At 31.5% G+C, this 24,474-nt stretch overlaps 1 protein-coding gene and 1 long non-coding RNA gene across 3 annotated transcripts; one reads left to right on the top strand and one right to left on the bottom strand.

Annotated features, from left to right (window-relative positions):
- Window positions 1-2,675: 2,675 nt before the first annotated feature.
- Window positions 2,676-18,487, top strand: LOC126551178 (uncharacterized). Its single transcript, XR_007605058.1, has 3 exons — window positions 2,676-2,940; window positions 7,334-7,474; window positions 18,131-18,487. It is a non-coding gene; the product is annotated as an uncharacterized LOC126551178 (long non-coding RNA).
- Window positions 13,476-24,421, bottom strand: LOC114121100 (nonsense-mediated mRNA decay factor SMG5). Of its 2 annotated transcripts, XM_027983271.2 has the most exons (17): window positions 24,294-24,421; window positions 23,869-24,207; window positions 23,689-23,794; window positions 23,011-23,233; window positions 22,390-22,597; window positions 22,083-22,320; window positions 21,322-21,478; window positions 21,051-21,255; window positions 19,225-19,422; window positions 18,998-19,105; window positions 18,837-18,940; window positions 18,495-18,740; window positions 17,619-17,735; window positions 14,716-14,944; window positions 14,442-14,610; window positions 14,235-14,371; window positions 13,476-14,162 (listed from the first exon to the last, which is right to left on the bottom strand). In XM_027983271.2, the coding sequence occupies exons 3-17, from the start codon at window positions 23,769-23,771 to the stop codon at window positions 14,098-14,100; spliced, it is 2,487 nt and encodes an 828-aa protein (XP_027839072.2). In that variant the 5' UTR covers window positions 23,772-23,794; window positions 23,869-24,207; window positions 24,294-24,421; the 3' UTR covers window positions 13,476-14,097. The 2 variants fall into 2 exon arrangements, with proteins under 2 accessions (XP_027839072.2, XP_050059944.1); XM_050203987.1 differs by having other exon boundaries at window positions 23,689-24,207.
- Window positions 24,422-24,474: the final 53 nt, after the last annotated feature.

Here is a 24,474-nt window from a genome sequence, read left to right as displayed (position 1 = left end):
TATTATTATTATTGTGCACAAGTATTACCTCTCGGCGACCGGGCGGGCACGCCGCATGTAACACAAAATGATGATGATAATAATAATAATAACGATAATAATAATTATAATGATAATATAATATTCGACGCACCGTGCACGCGAGATGCGTGTTCTTGCGGCGATTTATTTCGTATATTAACTGACGCTTTTCTACTTCTACACGCGGTGCACGAACACACGCGCGCAAAACTTATGCTCCTCTCCGCGGCACCTAGCGCGTATGTGCGAGAAAATCGTGATACGAATACCGATGAATTTCCACCGTAGTGTGCATACTGTACGCATAGTGGTCCGCCGGGAGTTCACACTCCGATACCGTACACGCACACACACGAGCGCCCGATCCATATACGGCGACCATATACCTAACTTCACGCATCTACCGCTACTATATACCGCACGCTATACATGCGGTGCATAATGTACAACATAATAATATTATATTATGTACGATACGTACGTACGACGTACCTATACACATAATATAATACCTGTTGTTGTGTCGGGGCGTGCACAGACTGACGAACGCCTCGAGTGAGAAATAGGAAAAAATAAAAAATAAACGAGAGACAACCGCTTAAAGCCTTAAAAACAGTATATAGGTAATACCATTACTGCGCGCCGATAATGATATTATCGATGTGAGTGCGAGTAATTTATGTCGATCAAACGCTAATTTGGCCAATATTATTATTTGATAGTATAAGATAGCTGAAGGGGATAACATAATATTTGCGGACGAATATAAACACGCATTACAAATGCCCAAGTACACAGCTACAGAGTACAGTGTAAGTTTCGGCATAAGTCTATATATAGGAGTGATAATTTTATATTTGAGAGTGCTTACAGCGCTTTAGCTTTCCCACCTCTTGCTCTCACATTATAGTATATTAGTACATTTTGTACACGTTTATTTTGCCATTATGTATTGTAAATAGTATATCGAAAAATCGTTTATTTATAATATACCTAATATTTTTTTCGTGACGCAATTTATGTGTACAATTCGGATAGACAAAAGTATTCGGCGGCGCAATCGATACACGGCTAACACTTTTGTCGTATAAAATATCGTAACAATATTATTATGTAAACGGTTTGTCGACGGAATAAACCGCAAGGAAATACAATATAATAATAATATAATATTGCGTCGACCGGATGGCGTGCACAGTGGTGCACACTCAGCTGTCGCACGTCGTACATTATACACATATATATACGGCAGCTAACAGCATTCTGTTATACGTGTATATAGAAATCACACGCACTCACTCACGAGGGGCATTATGATAATATCCTCCACGTAATATCTGTACGACGATATTGTTTTCATTTTCCGTTTTTTTTTTTTTTTGTATTTCGCTTATTTATTTTAAACGGAAAAAACGGGCCGATCCTTATCCGCGTGTATGTATAGATGCGGTAGGGTTACGCGCGTGTGTTATTGTATACTGTATATTATAATAAAGAAGAATGGATAATATATAAATATACGAATAATACCTGTACGGGGGTCCCCGGATACGTAGCGGCAACAGCCTGGTCAGAGATATCTCCGGTTCCATTTTTTGATTTTTTTTTTCATCCGACCGGTTTTCCGACTCATTTGTTTCGCCGATTCCTTCGGTGTACATAACCATCGTGTGCGTGTTCGCGGTTAACGAGAAATGAGCGAGGGTGCCTTTTATAAATAAAACTGTGTTCGGATAATAAATAATATACTGATACCGAGACTTATTTACGTGAAGTTAAAGTTGTGTTTAACGTTAAAATATATTACTTAAAGTTAATGGAACGCCGTTTGAATAGTAAATTAATTGATAAAATAAATTAGTTTACAATAATTTAGTTATGCATTTTATATCTTATAGTTACTTAATGTTGTTCGCACCCAGTCGATCGTGATTTTGGATCTTTTAAGAACGTGAATCACTATTCTAACAATTTACTGAAAAATGCTTATTTTTCTTATTATTATCTTTTATCCAATTACAAACACGACGTCATATAATAAAACAACAATTTAATGTTCATTTGTTTTTACAATATTCTTAAATCATACGTCAAGTGTGGAAAAAATTATAAAACAAGAAATTTACCATCCTCCAAATATGTTATAATTCAATTTCAACTTAAGTAAATTTTAGTAAATATTTCTGAAATATTTTTCTAATAATAATATTAACTTAAAGAAAAAGCGTGTACACTACAAAAATATTAATAGAGAGGCTTTAGTAAATTAAATTGTAACCTTAAAATATATTTTAAAACCATTAAATATAATACAATACAATTTATTATCGTTTAAATATTTAGTAAATTATAATATTAAATTGTTATTTTGTTAAAAATGTAAATTACAAATAATTTATCTTAATAGGGATTATCCACTCAAGATTCACATTGGAAAGAAATCAGAATAATAAGTACATTATTTGTAAATGAGGAAAAATTAATATTATAATTATTGTGTTATATTGTGTACCACAATTATTATAGTATGTGTATAAACAAGATGATGACATTGCCACATAGGTGCATGTACTCATGTCATAAGTATAAACTAGGTAAATAACAATATTTTTGTATAACACATTATATTATGTATAATTATGAATTGTGTACATGTTTTATTGTTATGTTATCGTATAATATTATGATTTTATAATAAGTATATAGAACGTATTAGGACGTACTAAGTGTGTATTACCTATATGTAGCAGCTATTTAGCTACTTATATTATCCGTATATGCGGTTTGATAACTGATTAACTTAGAGGCCGAAAACAATGATGAGTTACGAATAGTATTTAGTAATTGAAATCACATTGTTCCGTTCGGTGTATATAAGTACCGATGTACATAATGAAATGGACAGTGGCGGTGGATAATGTAAGTCTATAATCTCTATATCATATTCAAATTAAGTCAATAAATGTCATTATTATAAATTATACATATACTAATACTAAATAGATTATTAATGTATCATCAATGATTGATGCATGCTAGACGATACTATATAGGTATGTACTATGTAGCCATGTAGACAATCAAAACCAACCATAACAGCGTCAGTCTGCAGTACCTTAATCAATTGAAATAAGTAGACTTAAATTCAATTTTGTAGTTTACTACAGATGTTAAATTGTGTCACAAAGAAGTAAAAACATAAATGTAAAATCCATGAAGTATGCAAAATTCAATTTCAGTTGTTAAACATTAAACGAAACGAATTTATAACTATTGCAGACGTGCGTGAAGTATTTGTCTCTCCATGACATATCTGCACACACCTTGTATCAATATTTCGCAACTAATTCGCAACTTTAGGTAACCTGCTTAAAAAATTTAAAACCTTATATTGTAGTCGAAATCGTGTTAACGGAATTGAGAGAGGGATATTAACGCAGCCAACCCTTTCTAAAAATATCGTATCCACCTAAAATTTTTTTTTATATTTTACCTAGTATAATGTACGGTATTTTAAGTACTCTATAAATTCGTATGATCAGAAAAAAAAATCAAAGTCTTACAAGTCCAAAATCCTCTTATACTTAGTTATATAAAATGCTTTCAAAGCTGAGTTAGGTAGTTGCTCCGGTGATAATTATACGGTTTTTGTATACAACACACAAACTCACGCACACACACACAAAGCATATACACATATACACTTATAGTATAGAAGGTATAAAAGCTTCGGTCGTAGTCTATTGCGGTGCAGCGCTGCCTCATCCGCGAGCGCATTATATACTGCGGACGGGGCACTTTGATCCCAATTAGTGTTATCCTGCTAAAATCTCGCTTTAGACACGAGGCCTTTGATCAACTTATCCTCCTGACCCTCGTAGATATAATAATAATAATAATAATAATATACCCGACGGCGATAGTACTATTAGTCTCCTCCGCGAAGTTTCTCTCAGCGCTTGTGTATATACATAGATTTAATTCCCTTTAAATATATATATATATACACATAGCTTCTTGTTTAGACTCGCAATAACCGTCGTCGCATATCATAGATCGAGGGGCGTCTGTTCAAACCGTATCCCTTTGCCTACCCCTCGTCTTCACGTCCGTTGATACAATGCGCGCTCCACACTGTGAGCCGCCAAAGAATCCCTATATTGCGCGAGTAATTCAATTTATCATCGCCGGGAACAAGTGTATATAGAGTGAACCTTATATATATATATTATATAATCTAATATAACTACCGATGCAAATATAACCTACGCGTGTAAACACTCCTACACATCCATATGTATATATTATATTTATGGTGGCTAACCCTTAATGACTCTTCCGTGGCGCTGCACTCATACGTAAGCCCATCAATCTACTCTATAGAGCAGCGGGCAGCGGCACATATACATTATATCTATAATAGTAGTATTATACCTCTTTATAATAATAAATTTACCCACACATTACGTCCTCCGTTCTACACTCGTACAACCCTTATGCGTTTATTATTGTAGATTAATAGATTATTATATTTGGAACACTTCCCCCTCCCCAGTTTTGGCACTTACGCAACACTTTGATTTGTGTTTTTGTAGCTTAATAAGTCCTCTTTCTACACTGCAAAATCTCAATCAAAAATCGTTTATGCGCGTGATTCGATTTCACGCGTTTCATATTATTTACGCATATTATATACATAAATGTTATCTGGGTGCTTGCACTACGCATATTTTATTAAGAAGTTATACATAGCCACTTCGGTACATGTTATGGGATAATAAACGAGACTATAAAGCATTCGAACAACGAATTTTAACAAAGCGTTTGAAGTCATGTGTTAATAATTGCCTGACTTACATATGAAATGGCATACATTTAAAGATTTGTTTATTTATTGAATAAATACATGTGGAAAATGACAAATAACAAAAAAAATAATAATTGACAATTTATTATGTGTAAAATTATAAATAGAAATAATTACGCACAATTGACTTCGTCAATCAGTTGGTTAAAGACTTAAAGATAACGGATTTTTAAGTACGTAATAGTATGGAATTTCGAGAACTTATAAGACACATGCCAAACTTATATCCTCATATTCTGTTAATCAGCTAAAGATTCTCAAGGTAAAGCTTAATACTATCATCTGAAAAAGTAAGGAAGTGACAGTGACCTCAGACGTCCTGAAAATCATTAATGGAATTTATAATCAGAAAATATGAAAAATGAGAAAGAAGAAGGAAATAATCAAATTAAAAATCATCAATTGTAATACACCGTTGTTTTTTATTTAAATATGAACAAACCATGATAGATAATAGAGATTTTCCGAATATGAACTACTGTAATAAAGCAAGACTTGAACTATGATACACATAATACAAATGATCAAAAGCCTTAGAGAAATTAGTGCGTAAATAGCATAAACCTGAGAATGGAAACTAAAACCTGTCATGATATAATTAACAAGAACCAAACTACAAATAGAGGAAAGTGGAGTACTCCACTGCAGATGAGGACCGTATTATAATGATTATCATATAGGAAGTTATATGTTCACAAGAGGTTTAATTTTAAGATTTAATAATGTTTCACATTTATTTCTTTACTATATTTTTTAGTTTACAGGGGAAATTTAAATATATTTATATATATCTTGTTGATATAAACTATAAGGTAAACATAATATATTTTTTAACATCTTCTTTGTGGAAAATAATATATAATAATATTTTTGTGATTTAAAATTTTGCAATTTATCCCTGTTTTAAAGTTCGACGTCAATATTGTTCAAATGTCAACACAAAATGTAATCACCTAATATATTCATCTGTTTGGCTTAAAATACTGTACAGACGTACAGTATCTATGGTCAATTAGTAAATATCTAGCCTTACTCAATTTATTGCACAAACATCAAAAATAAAATTGTTTAGTATTTTGTTGAGTTTCTCGACGGAAAAAAATTAAAAACCAACAACACTTAACTACTTTAGTGAAGTTGACATCTTGGTTTATTATGAGTGATTCATAAATCACTTTTCACATACCTACAATTATTATTCATGTATCAAAAAATATGTACTTACCAGAAATAGTTTATAATTACTTATTTTTAAAGGTCGCGGATGTTCTTATTTCAAACAACTTTAATATACGCTTTATACAATTTTAAAATATACTAAAAAATGTAAAAAGATTCACAATAACATCAAATCTGCAATGAAATAGTAATTAATATTTATTGAAACTGTAACAAACTTAAAATAAAAATAAATTGGATGAATAATATAAATAAAAGGTTGATTTTTCTTTATTGTTCGTTCATTTAGGTAATTCAGAGTACCTATTAGCCATTGTCCGTTAGATACTAAAATAAGTTATTATCATCTACTCGGTTAATTCTGGTATTTTATTGTACCGAAATAAGGGGTTCATACCAAGTATATGGTTGATATTTATTATAACCTGGTATGTGATTGTAGCCAAATAGGTATATGATTGTAACCAGTTTAGTGGTTAGTGATTTATACCAAATATAATAAGAAACATAATATTACCTATTTTTTTTAAATAATATTATTTTAAGCAATTTTAATTGATAAAACTAAAAAAAATATCTAATTAAAAATTACCTTTTAAACTATTATTAGTATAATTATTAGTTATATCTTTTAATACTATACAACATAAAAAGTTCAAAATTCAGATAATGATAACTAGCAATTACCATCAACTTAATATCAAACTTAGTAAGAATAACTTTAAATTATTAAACTCGTTTACCTGTGGAAAGTCTGTTAAAAAAACATAATTACTGATTATGGTTATAGTAAAAAATTAAGAATTTTAGGTAGGTATGGAAAAAATATGTAATAAACAGGAAATTAAGGCGTAAAATGTTAGTTAGGTTAAACTGGTCAAAAACTTATGGAATATTTTGGTCAACATTTTTTAAACTCAATATCACTTTATAATTTATATAAAAAATGTAATCATAAATCCAAGAATTTTAATAAGTCTAATAACACTAAAATAATTCTTAATTTGGTATGTTACTGTATAACTCCATTATAATAGTTTATCTGTTGTCTGTATAGTATATAATACATAATAACGTTAAATTGTATTATTAATGAATTAAAAAATATATTTATATCTCAAATAGTCAGATGTAAATAACAATAGCACTCAAATAAACTAATCTAATTATGTGAGTAACCAAATTAACAATTATCTTTTTTAAAAAAGAAATTGTACCTATACAGTATACATAATACCTAAACTTACACCGTTTTAATTTTTTCAGTGCAATAACAATACGTATATGGATTTTTTTCCGTTAAAAATTTAAAAACAATTTTTGCTGTACATCGAAAGTTCAGACATCAATGTAAAATCAATACATTCATCGCTTCACTGTCAGAATCTATGGAATATAGTTATATAGGTAAATGCAATAAATGCCAACATATTATTATAAATACAATTAATACCGTGTTAAAGTACAAAAGACACAACAGAATAATATTATGTGCAAATGTTTATGTGATAATATATACGGCCTATCTCTCCGGTAATATGTGTACATAGTATTCGTGCGACGGTGTTATATTATTATTATCGTCCTGGAAACTACTTGCACAAGAGTAGTCGCGAATAGCGTAAATTATATATGCGCGCGCGCGCCTCGCGAAGAGCACTGACCCAAACCGAAAGTCGCATTAACGCGGTGCGCGCTGTAACATGTGTATACGTTTTCCGTTTGAGTTGGCCGCAAATGCGGTCGACCATCGCCACCACTGCCACCGCAAAGGCGCGAGGGACGTCAGAGGCGGTGGCGGCGTCGTGGGTCGTCGGTCGTCGGCCATCGCCGTCGCCGCTGCCGTTCCGAACACAACCCTTTTCGCTTTTTATTTTTTAAACATCGTTAAATAACTGCGAGCGCGTAGGCCATATTATATAGGTATAATATTCTATTATATACACGCGAATATAGGGGAGAGACAAGTTTCATCGCTTCGGTTTTTATTGGCTATCCCATCGTAACAATCAATTTCGGTCGTTATGTGAGAGAGCATAAAACAATACGGCTTAGGGCGTGCAACGAGGACGCCACGCGCAAATCCGCACATCGGGTCCACTGCAGTGGACTTTTACTATCGGTTTATTAGTCGGCGACCGACGGTGGAGCTCAGACTGCACACGTATCGTAACGCGTAAATATACATTTATTTAATGTATACTACGCGACGTTGCTCGTACTCAAAGCTTACCTATACAAAATGTATCGTGAATACGTATATATATATGGGTACGGTACACCGTGACGGTCCTTTGGGAATTCGCGCAGTGTTTCCGACGCAAATTAAAACTTTCGACTGTTCCTTCAAAGGTGATAGGATGCCGACACCGCCGAGTCTCGAGGGTAATAATTGTGTTATAAGGCCAGAACTCGGCGGTGAGGAATGCCGCCGACTCCCGCTGTAAGGCTGCAGTCGTCGGGTGGCGGGTAGAACGCGTCGGCGAGATTCACAGTCATTATATATAATATTATCATCTATATATATGTATAAGTTACCACCGCCTTGTCTGTCCTCTGACTTTGTACACGCATATATATATATAAAATATATTCGCTCTTATTCATACCTTCTCCGTCGGTCGCCCTCGACGTTTATATACATATATATATACACACTGCTGCAAAAGGGGAATATGAAAAGAGAATTGCCGCCGAGTGGAAAAACACAACAAGCGTTCTCCTCCAGCCACGTCGTCGTTCATCCCCCTCTTACACCTCTCACCCACGCACACTGCGTCTCATTTGCTCACTATAAAATATATATACTCGAGACCACGAGGCTCTCCGACTCTCGTCGGATACTTAACGAAAAAGCTCGGTTAAATAAAACCCGCGGTGGCGACGGCGACGACTATAACGGCGGCGCTCTCTTTCTCTGCCGCATCGTTCTTTCCTTCCTTCCGCCCGCCCGCCCGCCGCCGCAGCCGCCGTTAACGGAGCACTCGAAGACGAACGTTTCCACCCGGCTAGAACGCGAAACATATTTAACGCGTGCGGGTCTCGGCCGTCGAGAAGACAATTATAATATTAAATATGTGCATACGACGCGCCACCTGGAGCTGCGTAGTACTATACGTACTGTACGTAGTATATGTTTGTATACTTACCCCGGTACTACCACTGATGGGAATTAACACAGCCACTACTGTATATGATGTATATGTATATGGGTAAAGTGCAGGGTTTTCCGAGAGGACCGACTCTCGGGTAACCGGGCCCTTATACGGCAGCCGCTTCCGCCGGCACTTGATCTCCCTCGCCACGGCCCCGTAATTATACACTGCAATAACATTATTGTAGAACCATCATTATATACACATAATGTAGGTAGGTACATATTGTATTCATTGCTGTATTGTGTGCGAGACGTTTAAAATGTCTGGATATGTTGATACCGTTATCATATTATTTGTATACCGCATTATGCATATCCACTTCAAAACTTTTTGAACACACTGTATCTGTAAACCAGATAGATTAAGCTTGTGGCTTTCAATTATTTTTATTTTGTTTGTTTTAACTATGGTAATTGGGAAAATTAAGTGAAAACAAAGAGAAAAAAATACCATTTTAGTTTTGTATGGCAACTATATTATTTATAGGCATGTCAGATATTAAAGAAAACAATATTTTTATGATACCGCATATTAAATTATATGTTACATACTTTCCTAGTGATTAACTGTTTTTCATATTACGCACTCCACTTTGATTACAGTGAACAAATTCTTGAGGGGGAGGCTCTGGTTTCACCTTTTATAAATTTAAAATTTAATGCTGCCAATAACTTTAATATAATTCTGTATAAATACATTTATTATTAAATCCTGTAAAAGTAAATTACTTAGAAGTCATATTTTAGCTGTTAAGTGATTTAGAATCATTTTTGTACATTTACAATTTGTTTATTTATGTATTTATAATGGTTTACAGTTTAATGTTGACAATGTCAATAATACTGTCAGGAGTTAATTCTTATATACTTTTAAATTTCGCATTAGATACAACTTACAATCAGTAACGAATTACATATTAAACATAGTGCTAAAAATAGGTTTAGCAAAATATACATCCAAGTATTATAGTCAACGAGAATACCGATTACAAACGCTAAAAGCTCAAAACAATGTCAATATTATCTATAAAAGTGATACACTTGACGTCTGACGGGTATTCTGTTGCATAATACAACCCTAGACATACGTGAGATTGATAAATTATTGTAAATTGGTTGGTTGTCAATCGTTTCACTCTGTCTGTTGGCCGTTTATTTGTGATGTCACATGCTGATTATATAGCCACATTATTAACTTATTAATCGTTTTATCAGCCATCAGGGTCTCGATTAATCAACTGTATTTCGTATAATTATTTATCACGAGACAGTAGACTTAAACTGATAATATATTATATATTTTTTCTGCTTGAAGGGTCAGTCGGATATCCCAAGATACTTAACCAAGTTAATTTTAAAACTCCACCCTTCCAGTTTCAATATTCTTACCCTATATTTATACTCCACTTCATCACTTCCTTAACAGATCAATTTATAGATGATGTTAATGAGGATCCGTCCTTTATATTTAATCAACATGCCATTCATTATTAATTTGTTTTGAAAAAAGTGTATTGTATTCGTATAATATTCAATATGTTAAGTGTGTAATTTATCGGTAATTTGGACCACGGCCCGTTATGCAATTGATTATATGTATAATTAATATAAATACTATACCAATTTCTTTACAATAATTCAACGTTAAGACGGTTAAGATGATGACAGCGCACTATTAATTATTTTTTCAGCTTCACCTTTATGCAATATAGTTGTTTTACGTTCAGCAAAACTTATTTTCTGCTACTATTGTGCTGACATCTTCGAACAATTATGAATTGTTAAGCTTTAGATTGATTTAAAAAAATTCACAATTAATTATTTTTAATAAAATTAAAACGATGATTACACGGCGTTCTGGATAGGCTATTTAGCTACACCATTGTAAGATGTAGTATTATATCTATAAAATAATATGTTTTTAGTATTTTACAAGTGTAATATTTATTTTTTAAGACAATATTTTAATAAAAAAATTATTAATTCATCTAGGTATTAAATGCAAAAACAAAAACACTACATTATATTCACGGTATTACGTCTTTAGGTATGGCAAACACTATAATAACTCAACTACCTTAAGATGTTATTTTGATATTATTTTTAAATGCATGATAACATTATATTATATTCATAGAAATTAAAATATAACTGTAAATATAAATCATAATAGTTAACATTTACAATTTTACTTTTCTTTCTTTTTTCTTTTCAACGTGCTAGAACCAGTATGTAGTACCTAAGTTTGTTACACTGAGTCCATATTTTCGGTATTTTATGATCATAACGAAATATTTTTCAAAAATATTTCAATCATTAGATTATGGCCATGGAACGTCTAGGGAATGAAGATTTCGCACTGCAAGGCTTCGTTGACGGACTACGTGAATACCGTATAAATGCGCACACAAACATATTATTATACACGATCTGACAGCGTGAAAACCTTTGGATTAGTTTCGTAAGTCCCGTTAAGGCTAGTCATAATCGCCGGATAACAAATTCGGATTGGAAAAACACCACTCTAATAATCTGGATTTAAAAATCAAATCAGTTATTTATAGTTTTTTGTTTATACATAAATTAAAAATGCGTATTTTTCAATTTGCGCCAAAGAGTCTGCAGAGTATCAAAACTATACCTAAGCCATTTTACTGACCAAATATGTCGGTTTTTCAAAAAAAAAATAATCATTTCACGGTACGAGAGCCCAAACCACAAAATTAACTATTTCAAACACAAAATCGTAATAAAAAAAATTATCGCCGTATATTTACACACCAACTGAGATACTATATATTCGAGTGGAAATCATTCGACGAGCCAACGATAATCACGTGTCGTGTGTATACAGATTTCGAATCCGCATCGCAATAAATTAACATCATCGTCGTCGTCGACCCCGTGCACACGTACACAATTATACTGCGCGCATAAACCCGGCAACGACCCCTCGTCGGACACCGTGTAGATAACAACGCGATAACAGTAGTAATAATATTATATGTATTATACGGTCGTGTAGTTTGACTAACAGTCTTTTTTCACGGACCGCCGCCGCGGTATATATATTATAATATTGTTGACATTAATCCCACGGATTATCCGTGTGCCGGGCGTGCAGTGTGCAGCGCCGTTCATTTTTCAAACCTAACCCCCGTCGCATTCGTTTTGCGGCCGCCCCGGGCGGGTGCAAAATAATAATAATAATAACGAAAAAAAAAAAAACAAGCGCGCACGCACAAACCACCCTCGTCGGGCACACACGCGAAATTGAACGCTAATGGCGTATTAAACTGTATAACCGTGCAGCAGTAGTTGTAGTACCGCGACGACGGGGAATAATAAATATAACGGATTAACAGAGATAGCCGTATATAGCGCCCGAGGGGGAAAAAACCGTATTGTAAACCATATACATAATATATATAAACGTGTACAGCAGTGCGTTATGTGCCTACACTCGCGGCGCGGCAAACAATTACGAAAAAGGGGTGGCTCGACCCCGTGTATACGGTTTGAGGCGTGTACACACGCACACCGGCTGCACCCTCCTCTCGTCTAATTATTATTATTACACACAACGCGCGACACTCCCCGCATATACGCACCTAACTCCTGTGTATAATACGTACACGCGTACTACTTTATGTATACGTTATAATATACACACTACTGTGCTGCTGCACAATATGTGTACGCGCCTTTTGTAAAACGATAATGGCCCGAGTAGACGTGAACAATAATAATAATAAAAAAAAAAAACAATACCATCGCCACTCGAGCCAGCAGCGCCCCGTCATTATATTATTGAGACGTCGCCACCGAACGACGTCTCTCCTCCGCGAAGCCCGTCCGTCCTATTAATTTCGCGCGCTCATCTCCGACGGCGGCGGCAGGCGTCCGCACAAATCGGAACGCGCGTGCTGGCGGCACCGGTGGCGTGTATATATAGTGTTGCCATAGTTGCAGCGATCCCGCGCGTATTATAATATACACAACACTACGCGACTGTACACAAGGCTGGTAACACCGTACACCGCTGCTGCGGAGAGTACTTAACTTCCGGTCGGTAAACACTTTTCAAAAATCGTTTTCCTACGGATAAACAAAAGGAACACTGGATAAACAACGAGTGCCGCTGTACCGCCGCCCACACGTTTTCGCCCTCGAACGAAAAAAAAAAAAGACGCTTAATAATCGCGTGGAGATTTTGGACGCGTAAATAAGGAAAAACCAAACAAATCGGGCTTCTACACGAATAATTACTACATCTATATTTAATTCTTTGAAAATATGATCTATAAAATGAAAACAAAAATCTTAAAAAGAATGGTGATTAACACAATTTGTGGGGGGATTTTATAGAGTTAAACTAAATATTGATAACATTTAAATGCGTTAATGTTACACGAAAAAAAAAATGACATATATAAATAAAAAAATCAACTGACACAATTACTACTACACGTAAGTAGAACGAGGGTAGATGGGCATTGTCGATATGACCCAACAGGTGTTAAATGGCCGTCAGTCGGTTATACAACATTTTACATACTTAAAGATCCTCTTTATATAATAATATTGTATACTAGTATACAACACAATAATATTAATAATAATAATAATAATAATAATGATAATAATAATTAAATAAAAACATTATTCTCGTTTTTGACCTTGATTTATATTATATTTGTAACGGATGTAAAAATAAATCAATCGAGGTCTTTAATTTTCCCAAAAATTAAATCTGGTCCACGTGTTCAGAAACGACGCGGTGTGATTGACAACCAAATTCTCGTCATTGTATACATTGATGCACCATTGAGTGAACAATAAAAAATATCAATATTTTAAACCATACCGGGATTCATCCTTTGTTTTTTACGGGTTTTAGTTGAAGTTGAAATGTCTTTATGTGTTCAACATTAATTTCTAAAAATAATTATACAGGCAATGTAATAACATTAAAAAAAAAATTAATTATAAACGAAAACAACTACTTACTGACTGATTTAGCCATTTCCATAAGTTCCGGTGATTCCATTAGGTCGTCTGATCCTGTAATTAGCGTAACAATACCTGTGTTTTCACCATATTCTCCTTTAAAATAGTTGCAACATTCCAAAATATGTTTGAAATTACTGTATACATAAACACCACAAATACATTAATAAAAACTCTGAATTGATTAAAGCAATTATTGTCGCTTACCAAATCTCTTTGCTCAATTTTGGCGGGCCGTCTAGTTTAATTGGTAGTGTTTCATGTATTCCTTGAGATTTTAAGTTGCAGTTTCCCTCTTGCAACTGAAATTCTAACCAACGGATAGTTAGCCTGACTTCTTTGCTCAGTTTTTTTTGCTCGTCTAGTGCCGATATTACTGAAACAAAAATAATAAAATTAATAACAAACAAAATATTATGTATACAATTAACAATTTTATCAACGAACAATAATGTCGATTAATGCATCAATAAGTACATACCGATTGCAGGCACTACTACAATAAACTTAGTACTGTTTACGAGTTTCTTGATAATTAACGAATAATTAATTAATGCATCTGTATCGATCACGATGCACGTGGGCAACGACTTTTTTCTCGAAGAGTATTTCATCTTATATTCCAGATTGTCTACTTCCGACCGGAGCCATAGTTGACCCATCACGTGTTGTTTGTCTCGTTTCGCATCCTTTAATGATTTTTCGTCGATCTATAAGAAAAACACGAAAATAAAATACAGTATAAATAGGTGGAAGTACACGAGCGGTAAGATGGTAAAATGAAAATGTCTTATGACAACGACAACGACGTTCGGTTTATTTGCTTTCAACGGTTATAACGTTCTAGAATTGCTCTGAAATTACGATTCCCGCAGCCCCTACTACTACAACAGAGTGAAGACGATAAAACCGTCGTCTGCGATTCGAGTCCATGTTCATTCTAGTTTCCGTTTTGTCGACCGTATTTAATACGTCTGGAATCTTTTATCGTCTCTCGAATATAGTCATAAAACCGGCAGACCGTACGACGATAATGGAATACGGTTAAACGCTCGGCAAAAGGGCTCCCTTACGACCCCTAACCTCAAAGCTTTACGGTTATAAATTTCCCCGACCTCCGTCCTCTCACCCGGCCGGCCAACGGTGACACGCCCGCACAACGCCGGGGCTTTTGCTCGCTTTTCTCTTTTGCTTCTCAAAGCTATTACTGTACTAAATGGGAAAAGGAGACGGGATTCTTGTGATTCTTTCATCCCCCGGGGCTGAGTAGGGGTACATTTTATTTCATTGAAATTTAACTCTCAAAGAATAAACAAAAACAGTATACACTTGTTTATGTATTATGTATTGTCTTAGACTTACTAAATGTTTTCATTAAGGTGTTGACATTCTGAATTTTCACACTTTGATGTGTCATTTAGTAATTTAGTATTTTTATTTTTATTTTTATTTTATTTTGTAGTGATTTATTTTGGTTGTAAAATATTGTTGAACGTCCATTTTTATATTATTCAGGAAATAGAAATGTCATAACAACAGCTATTATTATGAAGTATAATGTTTATGGGTATTTTAATTTCTACTGCCGAGTAATATGTACTTATGTACTTATAGTTTATCACAGTTATGGATTTTTTTTTATACAATAATTGTTTAACTAATTTTTTTAATTGTCCACTTGTATTATTTTGTAATATAATTGAATATTTTTTTTTTGTAACACTCAAGGCTGTTACTTTAATCTAAATCTAATCATTATTATAATATTAAATGTTGTATAAATATTTTCTATCGATTAATTAATTTAGTTTTATAGGAAACTTGAAGAAATAAATAATTATTGATGATATAATATGTATCATATTATATAGGTACCATTATATTTAATGCTGATTGAGAACAGACTATACCAAACTAATTATGGTAATTATTTAAAAACACGGTAATTTATTGATTGGTGGTGGGAGGGTGTTATTGTTTAAAAATACTAGTACCTATTTTAAAACTATATATTTGAACTATAAAACGTCAGTATAATAAATTGGCTGGCGATAGTCGTAGTATGTTACTGGTCAATGTAAGTTTGGATCTTAAACGCGAATTCTTACAATTAATTTTCATTGTGAAAGTGAATGTGAGGTGAGAGGGAGGGTATATAAAAGAGCAGAAGTTCCAATAAAGAAAAGATTTAACAACCCTGCCGCAGTCGTCTGTGTGCAAGACATTGTTAATAAGAGTTTTAGAGGACGCAATAAATAAACTCATAAAATGCGTAAGGAGCGTAATATTGGGGCTCCGCATGGCAGCTATTACAGTTATGCCTCCCCCGCCACACAAGGGGCGGGTCGACGGTCATAAAAACTTTGACGGCTCTGGCGAGGGCGACACATCCCTTCCGGATCACTTTGTAGCTGCAAAGCTCGTAAAAGAAAGAAAGAGAGAAAGGGAAACCGAGGAAAAAGAAGAAAGTATAAGATATAATATAAACCCGACTACGCCGTTGGAATCGTTATTGGGGAGATCCGCTTTCAACATCTTCAAACTGCTTTATTGTGTTGCAACAGCTAGGGGTGGATTTTACTCAATATATATTATATACTCTGTGAAAAAGGCAGGTTTTCTTTCTTGTTTTATATATATATATATATATATATATATATATTTTAGTTTTTATCTTCTATACAGTCTCATGAATATTTACAAGACAGACTTTGCTATTCCAATCTCGCGCTTTCGTTTGTCGCAGTAAATGCCGTATTTTTCAGAGGGCAGAAAACGAAAAAAAAAGTATACGAAAAACCTTTTGCTACTTTCATAAACTCTACTGAAATCCTAAGACTGGCAGACACGTTTTTTCTTTTAATCCGGGATATAGGTACTCACTACTCTATTACATTTACATAGTTGATTTACTTATAATACAACACTTTTACGACCACTATGTTGTATTGATGATTAATTCAATGGTTATATTAATTTTGTACATGTCATAACTTTGTTAACAATAGATTTTTGTCTACGGTCTGGTTCAATTTTAAAAAATATTTTTTTTTTTACAAAAAATTATTAATAAATCAATAAAAAAGACTAAAGACTTATATTATAAGTAATATAAATTTCTTAGTTTACATCTTACAAGTAAAATGTTTTTATAATGTTTTGTATTATAACCAACAGCAATGATATTTTTGAAAAACATATAATATAAATATAAGAGGAAAAAATATTAATTTAAATAATAACAACTTAAATTGTATAATTTAAATGTAATATAATGTTTAATAGATTTTGGAAAGCTTTTTTATTGATTTAATGCTTTGCGCCTAAGCAAATGAATTACTTAAATATAACCAATATATACATAAACATTTTTTTAATACTTACTTGTTTTAAAGTTTCGCATATTGAAAACCATTTCTTGATTTTGTCATAAGTGAATAATACATTGTTGGATGCTATTTCTTCTGCACAATGTAAAATATGTATTAATCGAACTGTTCCCTATAACAAAAAAAAACAATAATTATTATTATTTAATGTAGATTTAATTTAACACTTTATACTTTGCGTTATATACAAGTTTGAATAGTTTTGGTATGGTAAGTCTTTAAAAATAATAAGTGGCATATACCTACTAGTTTTTTTATGACCTAATAATTAAACATTAACATTTAACAGTTATCTTGAAGAAACTTTAGTAAACTTAGGTTTATAATTGCAAGAATATAATATGTTCAGATGTATAAACAAAATAAAATGAACATTTGCTATTTCAATTTTATATTTGAACAAATTTATTACAAATAGTCTCTTGAGGGGAACAAAACTAACTATTTTTTTTACATTTTACAAGATTTTATGTTACATTTTATTAATATATTGTCAATATTACTCAGGATGGCCAAGAGGAGTGTAGGAGTGATCATGTTCAAGTATACAAACACACAAACCCGCCTATAGCAAAAAAGTTTTAATGCCAAAAAAGAAAAATTAAGGGAATAGTACAAGCTAAAATCAAAATTAGAATAATTGCCAATGGACGACAACATAAATTAAGATGGAGTCCAGACACCACCATGCGCAAATATGTCCAGTGGCTACCTCTATATCGAACCCATCACCGCAAACGCAAGAACATTAGTTCAGACCCACTCGGCCTAGGGTGATACCATTTTACCGTTTAGTTTATACATTAAAAATTAAAATACCTTTTAATACATAAAATATTAAAGAAAGTCTTGATAAAAAATTAATGCATACCTCATTTTTAGTACAAATATTGCGATCATATTCTCCACAATACTTTTTAGACTTAGAAAAAACAGTCATACCACGTAAATGTACTTCTTCTGGTAACATGAACTGATTTGTGTCAATGTCTAAAGATGTGTTATCAATATTAGCTTGCGACAAGTAATTTAAAAGTGTAACTGTATTGTTAATGAACTCAACTGATGCTTCAGGATTTATGGTATCTATATTTGATTGAATCCAATCAAAATATATCTAAAATAAAGTGAATAATTATAATTGTATATGGTTACTTATTTCTTACTGACAAATAAGGTAGTACATAATAATATAATATATATATATTAATACCTTTATGGTTTCAATAAATGGAATATTTGAATAACGAGATTTCGGATTATTTTTATTTTCACAATCAAATGATGATGTACCACTATCATTCGACCCATCTGATTCTGTAATTGAATTAACACATAAGTTAAATAGTTATAACAAATATAATTATTACAAACCGTTTTTAGATTTATCATCATTAGGCCTTTTCATATCAAATATTAACATCTCTTCCTCACTTTCGTCATCTGATTCGTCGTCAGGACTTATTATACTTTCTGCTTCATCTATATAACATACATACAATTTAATTTTTAAAATAAATTTTCAACTTTAACTAGAATATTTTAATATAATCATATTATTTACAATTATTTGATTTAATAAATAGAGATTAAATACCAACCTCCACTCCATTCTTGAGAATCTGGAGAAGAATGTTGTCTAAAACCACGCCTTCGACGCCTGCGGTTTAATTTTGCGTGGTCTATATTAGGATTAACTAATAGTGGTAAGGTTTTTACACAGTAAGTTACACTTTGACCAATTAAGTGTTCCATAAATGATAAAAAGAACAATTCTGCTTTTGGAATGTATTTAGAATCTGGAAATAAATATCATTTATTTAAATTTTATATTCAAATAAAGGACATGCAAAAAATAAATGAATATTAATTTTGAAATATTTATATCTAAACATGTGTATAAGAAAAAACTTTCTGGTTTAAATTTAAACAGATTTATATTATTTAATGCTTTATTTCTTAGGGTAATTGATTTCTTCACCCCTAACCAATACAAATGTATATAATTTTCCATAAAAAATTACAATTATACTCTGCAAGTCCCAAACACATAAATTTCAAATCTCACTACTTTAACATTAGTCTTATTAATAACTATTAACATCTGTTAGCAGGATATATCATTAGATGGTCTCCCTTTATATTATTCGTTTGAATTATTTTTGTTTTAAATATTTTAATCAGATTAAAAAGTATAATTTTTGTGTTAAACAAGGCTTGTAAAATTCCAATTACAAAAATGAATACTACTGATTTTAAGACTAAGTTAGTTTACTTATAACTTAATAAGTTAAATTTTAATTTTTCTATATTAATTTAATAAGCTTAACATATTAGTTAAATTAGTCAGCCTTTTCAACATGACTGCAAACAGCAAAGATGTTACAATATTGTGACTATAATTACAATACCACACAACTACAAAGCTACAAATAATTGTTCAGGAAGTACAAAAAACCAATTAATTTTTTTCTTAAAAATAATTATTCAATTCTGTTTTTCAGATTGAAAATGGAAACTTAATATTGTTTAAAAGAACAATTCATATTTTTAAAAAAATATTAACTATTGGGCACATTGTATTTTTAATAGTAAAATGATTGTATATATATGTGTTGTTAAAAATGTTTAAATACAAATATAGATAGGCAAGTGTTATACATATTATAATGAAATACATAAAATTACAAAAACTAATTTTAGCTAAAAATACTGGACAAACTAAACTTGTTGAACACAATATTGTGTAACTATTTAATGGTATTAAAACCTTATTATTGGAAAAAAAAGTATTACACGGTTTAGTAGTTAAAGTTCCAAATTATAAATTATAGTTATTAAATTATTGTTATCACTTATCGCACTACAAAATGTAATTTGACACAAATATTTATATCTATTATTATATAATTAAATTATATATTTTATTTTTATATTTTAATTTAATTATAATTAATTATGTGCATTTTGTCAAAATCAATTTTTTTTTTTTTAAATTAAAAATATAAAAGAAAACCTTACATACATTAATCAAATAATTTTTTTTCATACAATTTTGGTCTTAGAATTGAGAATGATGCTGAAGCACTCCATAGTCCATTCCCTTGTTGAACATAAGGTAAATTTCTATTGTTTTGTTTAATTTTACTAGCAATGACAATACCAGATCATTTCTAGGTAGTAGAGATGAAGAACAAAGTAAATTAAGCCAATACTCTTATCTAACCCAAACTTCTGCTCACACAATAGGTATAATATAATATCAAACAAGTGTGTAATGAGATAGGATAACAGCACAATAATAATAATAATAAAAAAAAATAACTAAAATTGCATAGACTATGAAAGTAAAGCAAACACTTATTTTTACTTAGCTGTAATAATATATAAAAAATAAATAATATATATTAAATATAATCAGTATTACCTTCTTGATGTAACTTGTTTAAGAATGCTATTACGATAACAACAATTTTGAATACATTTTCATTAATAGAAAAAAATTGTACAGTATCATTCATCAAAGGTGTTATGGTATCTTCTTTATTAATTTCTTTTTTTTTATCAGCTGTATTAATTTTGTTCTTAAAATCATCAAAATTTTGCAGACTGCTTATAATGCTAGAATATATCTATAAAAGACAATTGTTAAATATTAAATATCGTAAAAATTCTAAATAAAAAGAAATAAAATTTACTTTATCTAATTCTTGTCCATCGTCTTTTCCAGTATACCATAAATTGAAAACAGAAAACAGTTTTTCTAAAAATACATTTCCAATTGGTTCAGTCTGTTGTTGTAATGATAATATTAAGTTTTTTTCACCTCCTTCGAATGGTTCTATGCTAAATACACTAGAAATGTTCAAAATAACTTTTAATATAATTAATGTTAAAAATAAAGTACAGGGTTACCATAATTATCATTGTTTTTTGATTCAAAGTATTGAAAAAAAAATATTTAAATTTTTTTGAATAATTACTTTAATCAAGAGTCAATATTTTTAAATAAAAAATAATTGATAAATGTGTAAACTAAATATTGAAAAGGATAAAGAGAAACAATATACAAGAGTAGTTTAAATGTTCTAATTTCAAACACGACTATAAGTCTTATATAGGTAGTTAGATAATATTAAAACATTGGAATTTCTATGATATCAGTGGAATTGTTATTCTAATATTTCAGTATATGATATCCAGTTATTTTCATAATTATCTTGCATATTCATAGGTTAATAATTTTAAATGTTTGTCTTTATATTAGATAAAATATAACAAACATATATACAGGTAATCAATACAGGTAATTAAAAACATTTTTTTTAATTTTTTAACACATATAAAAAGAAATTGATAGCTACAGTGGAACTATAATTTTTCTGCCTGTCCTTGATTTGATTGATAAAGTTATGGCAACCCCGTGAATGCACTATTTATTATATTATTTATAGGTTACCATCGAACATAATGGTAAACAGCATCTAGATGTTTGTTATTGGATAATGCCAATCGTCCAATTTGATTATGCGGTAGTCCATTAGTTGGTTTATAGTTTAATGCTTGTTTATAATACCGACAAGCTGTTGAATAATATAAATCTAGTTTGTTTAGTTCATACATATATCGTGACAAATCTCCCAAACATATCAAACAACGGTAAACTAATTGTTTTATACCAGTTTCTTCTTTGTTGCCTAGAATAAATATATGAATCAGAAATAAGTTGAAAATAATTATTTATTAGAATAAATATTTTAACTTACTAGCATCATTTTTTTTTAACACAGTAATATGATCTTTTTTGACATTATTATTAGTATCATCATTTGTTAATAGATAAAAATCAAATAATTCAGGCTTATTGAATTTAATTTCTGCTTGAAATTTGAACAGTAAATGATAATAACTGCCAATGCCTGACTGAAAATGATTTTCTATTAGTGCCAATTCCGTTTGATTCCAATCATTATTCTGAAATAAAATTGTCTTAATAAGTATTTTGAAAAACCACAATTATTTCATAAATGTATATTTATTAACACGTTGACTGTCGGTGGTCATTCAATAGGTATTTGTTATATGCCAAGCATACTTTTCAATGTCTCCCAAGTTTGTAGGTATATAATATACCTAACAATATATTTGAAAAAAAAATTGTAATGATTCCCGCTACGCCACGGTTTTTATTTTAGTGCATTATGGTAGCGCCATAGAAAAGTTAATAATATAAAACCAAATTTATTTATGGTTGATGGAAGTCTAATGGCATGGTAGTAATGATAAACTATAGATGACTGCTGGTGGCCATATGGCAGTCAACGTGTTAATAAGATGGGGCACACTTATATTATAATGATATATAAATGATTTAGTTATTTCTTTACCTTGCGTAGAAGTTTAGCAGTAGAATAAACATCATGATACGTTTTACGCCACATGATATCTTCAGCTTTCCGGCCATAAATTAATGGATCTGCAAGCATCATTCTTTCACAATAGTTTTTTAATTTTATTCGCTGTGTATCAACAGCAACAGTAAAAAGATCTTTGCAAGTCAGAGACCGGCCACGTTGATCATCCAAAAAATGAGATACTTCATTTATACTCCTAAAAACAAAGTTTCCATTAAACTTAAATGACATCATATAATATAATATGAATGTATATTATAATTGTAGACATAAAATTCAATAATTATCAAATAATATTGTATAACCCAATGGATTGGATTGTTGTTTTTAATACATTTTAATAACTATAAAGAAAAATACCTAGCAATTATATTATTTTTGAATTTATTTTATAAAATATTATGACTGTATACATAGTAACCAATATAAATTTGTAAAGAGAAAACTTGGTAAACATTTAAAGTTCAGTGACAATTAAATAAAAATAGCAGGGCAATGATTTACTTGCAGGATTAAACTTTAAGTATTGCTTTAAAACTGAATGAATGAGTAACATGGCACATTGTTAATGGGTTATCATCGTTAGGGTATGGGAGAAAAACATAAGCCAATCCAACAATAAAAAGGGTAGTACACAGTCTTTTTACTCACTTGTACAATTTTCTGACCGATTCACTGGCTTCTGTGGTGGGCTCCACTCCACGAGTGTTATGCAATTTTTTCATGGCAACCATTTGCTGCTTCTAGCACACACAGACTATTACACAGGACACTTAGAATTAATATTCTCGTCCAAATAAACTTAAAGACTTTAGTAGGTTCCAATCTGACCAGGTGTTTGTCAATCGTCAGTGGAAGTTATCGGTAGCGGCATTTGTCATGTAGACTTGACTTAACCATCGACAGGTGTTGAATTTTTTGTTCACGATTGGTGCAAACTCAAGGGCAGAGGTCACGTCCATTGACGCCATCACTGTAGGTTCGTGTACGGAACGAACTTGGTGAAAAGTAGCATAGGATTCCGTGACAGACGAAATCACGAGCCAGAATTTTTCCGTAATCCCGTCTTCAACGAGCTGTAGTTATCCACAGCGCGGATATTGTCGTCGTTTTTATAAAACTATTGATACAAGTCACACGCCAAGAATGTGAGAACTGAGAATGAAAGAACTAAGGAAACAAAAAAAAAAAAAAAATGAAACAATGTCGACAACAGGTTTAGCAGATTAAAACATCGAGAATCGAGTAATAACTACCTAAATCACTAATAACATTAATAATAACATTTCTAAATTATTACGACTACTATTTAGTATGAGTTATTATTTACGATAATAACGAAAAACTTTAGTCCGTGGTAATAGTGTACGACAGGACAGGTGGTGTGTACCGCCATCACGTTATCAGTACGGATCAGTGCGGCCAACGATGTGGCCG

Source organism: Aphis gossypii, chromosome 3 (genome assembly GCF_020184175.1).
Source record: "Aphis gossypii isolate Hap1 chromosome 3, ASM2018417v2, whole genome shotgun sequence".
NCBI lineage: Eukaryota > Metazoa > Arthropoda > Insecta > Hemiptera > Aphididae > Aphis > Aphis gossypii.
Note: the sequence above shows the minus strand (reverse complement) of the source record. Positions and strands in the feature narration are given on the sequence as shown.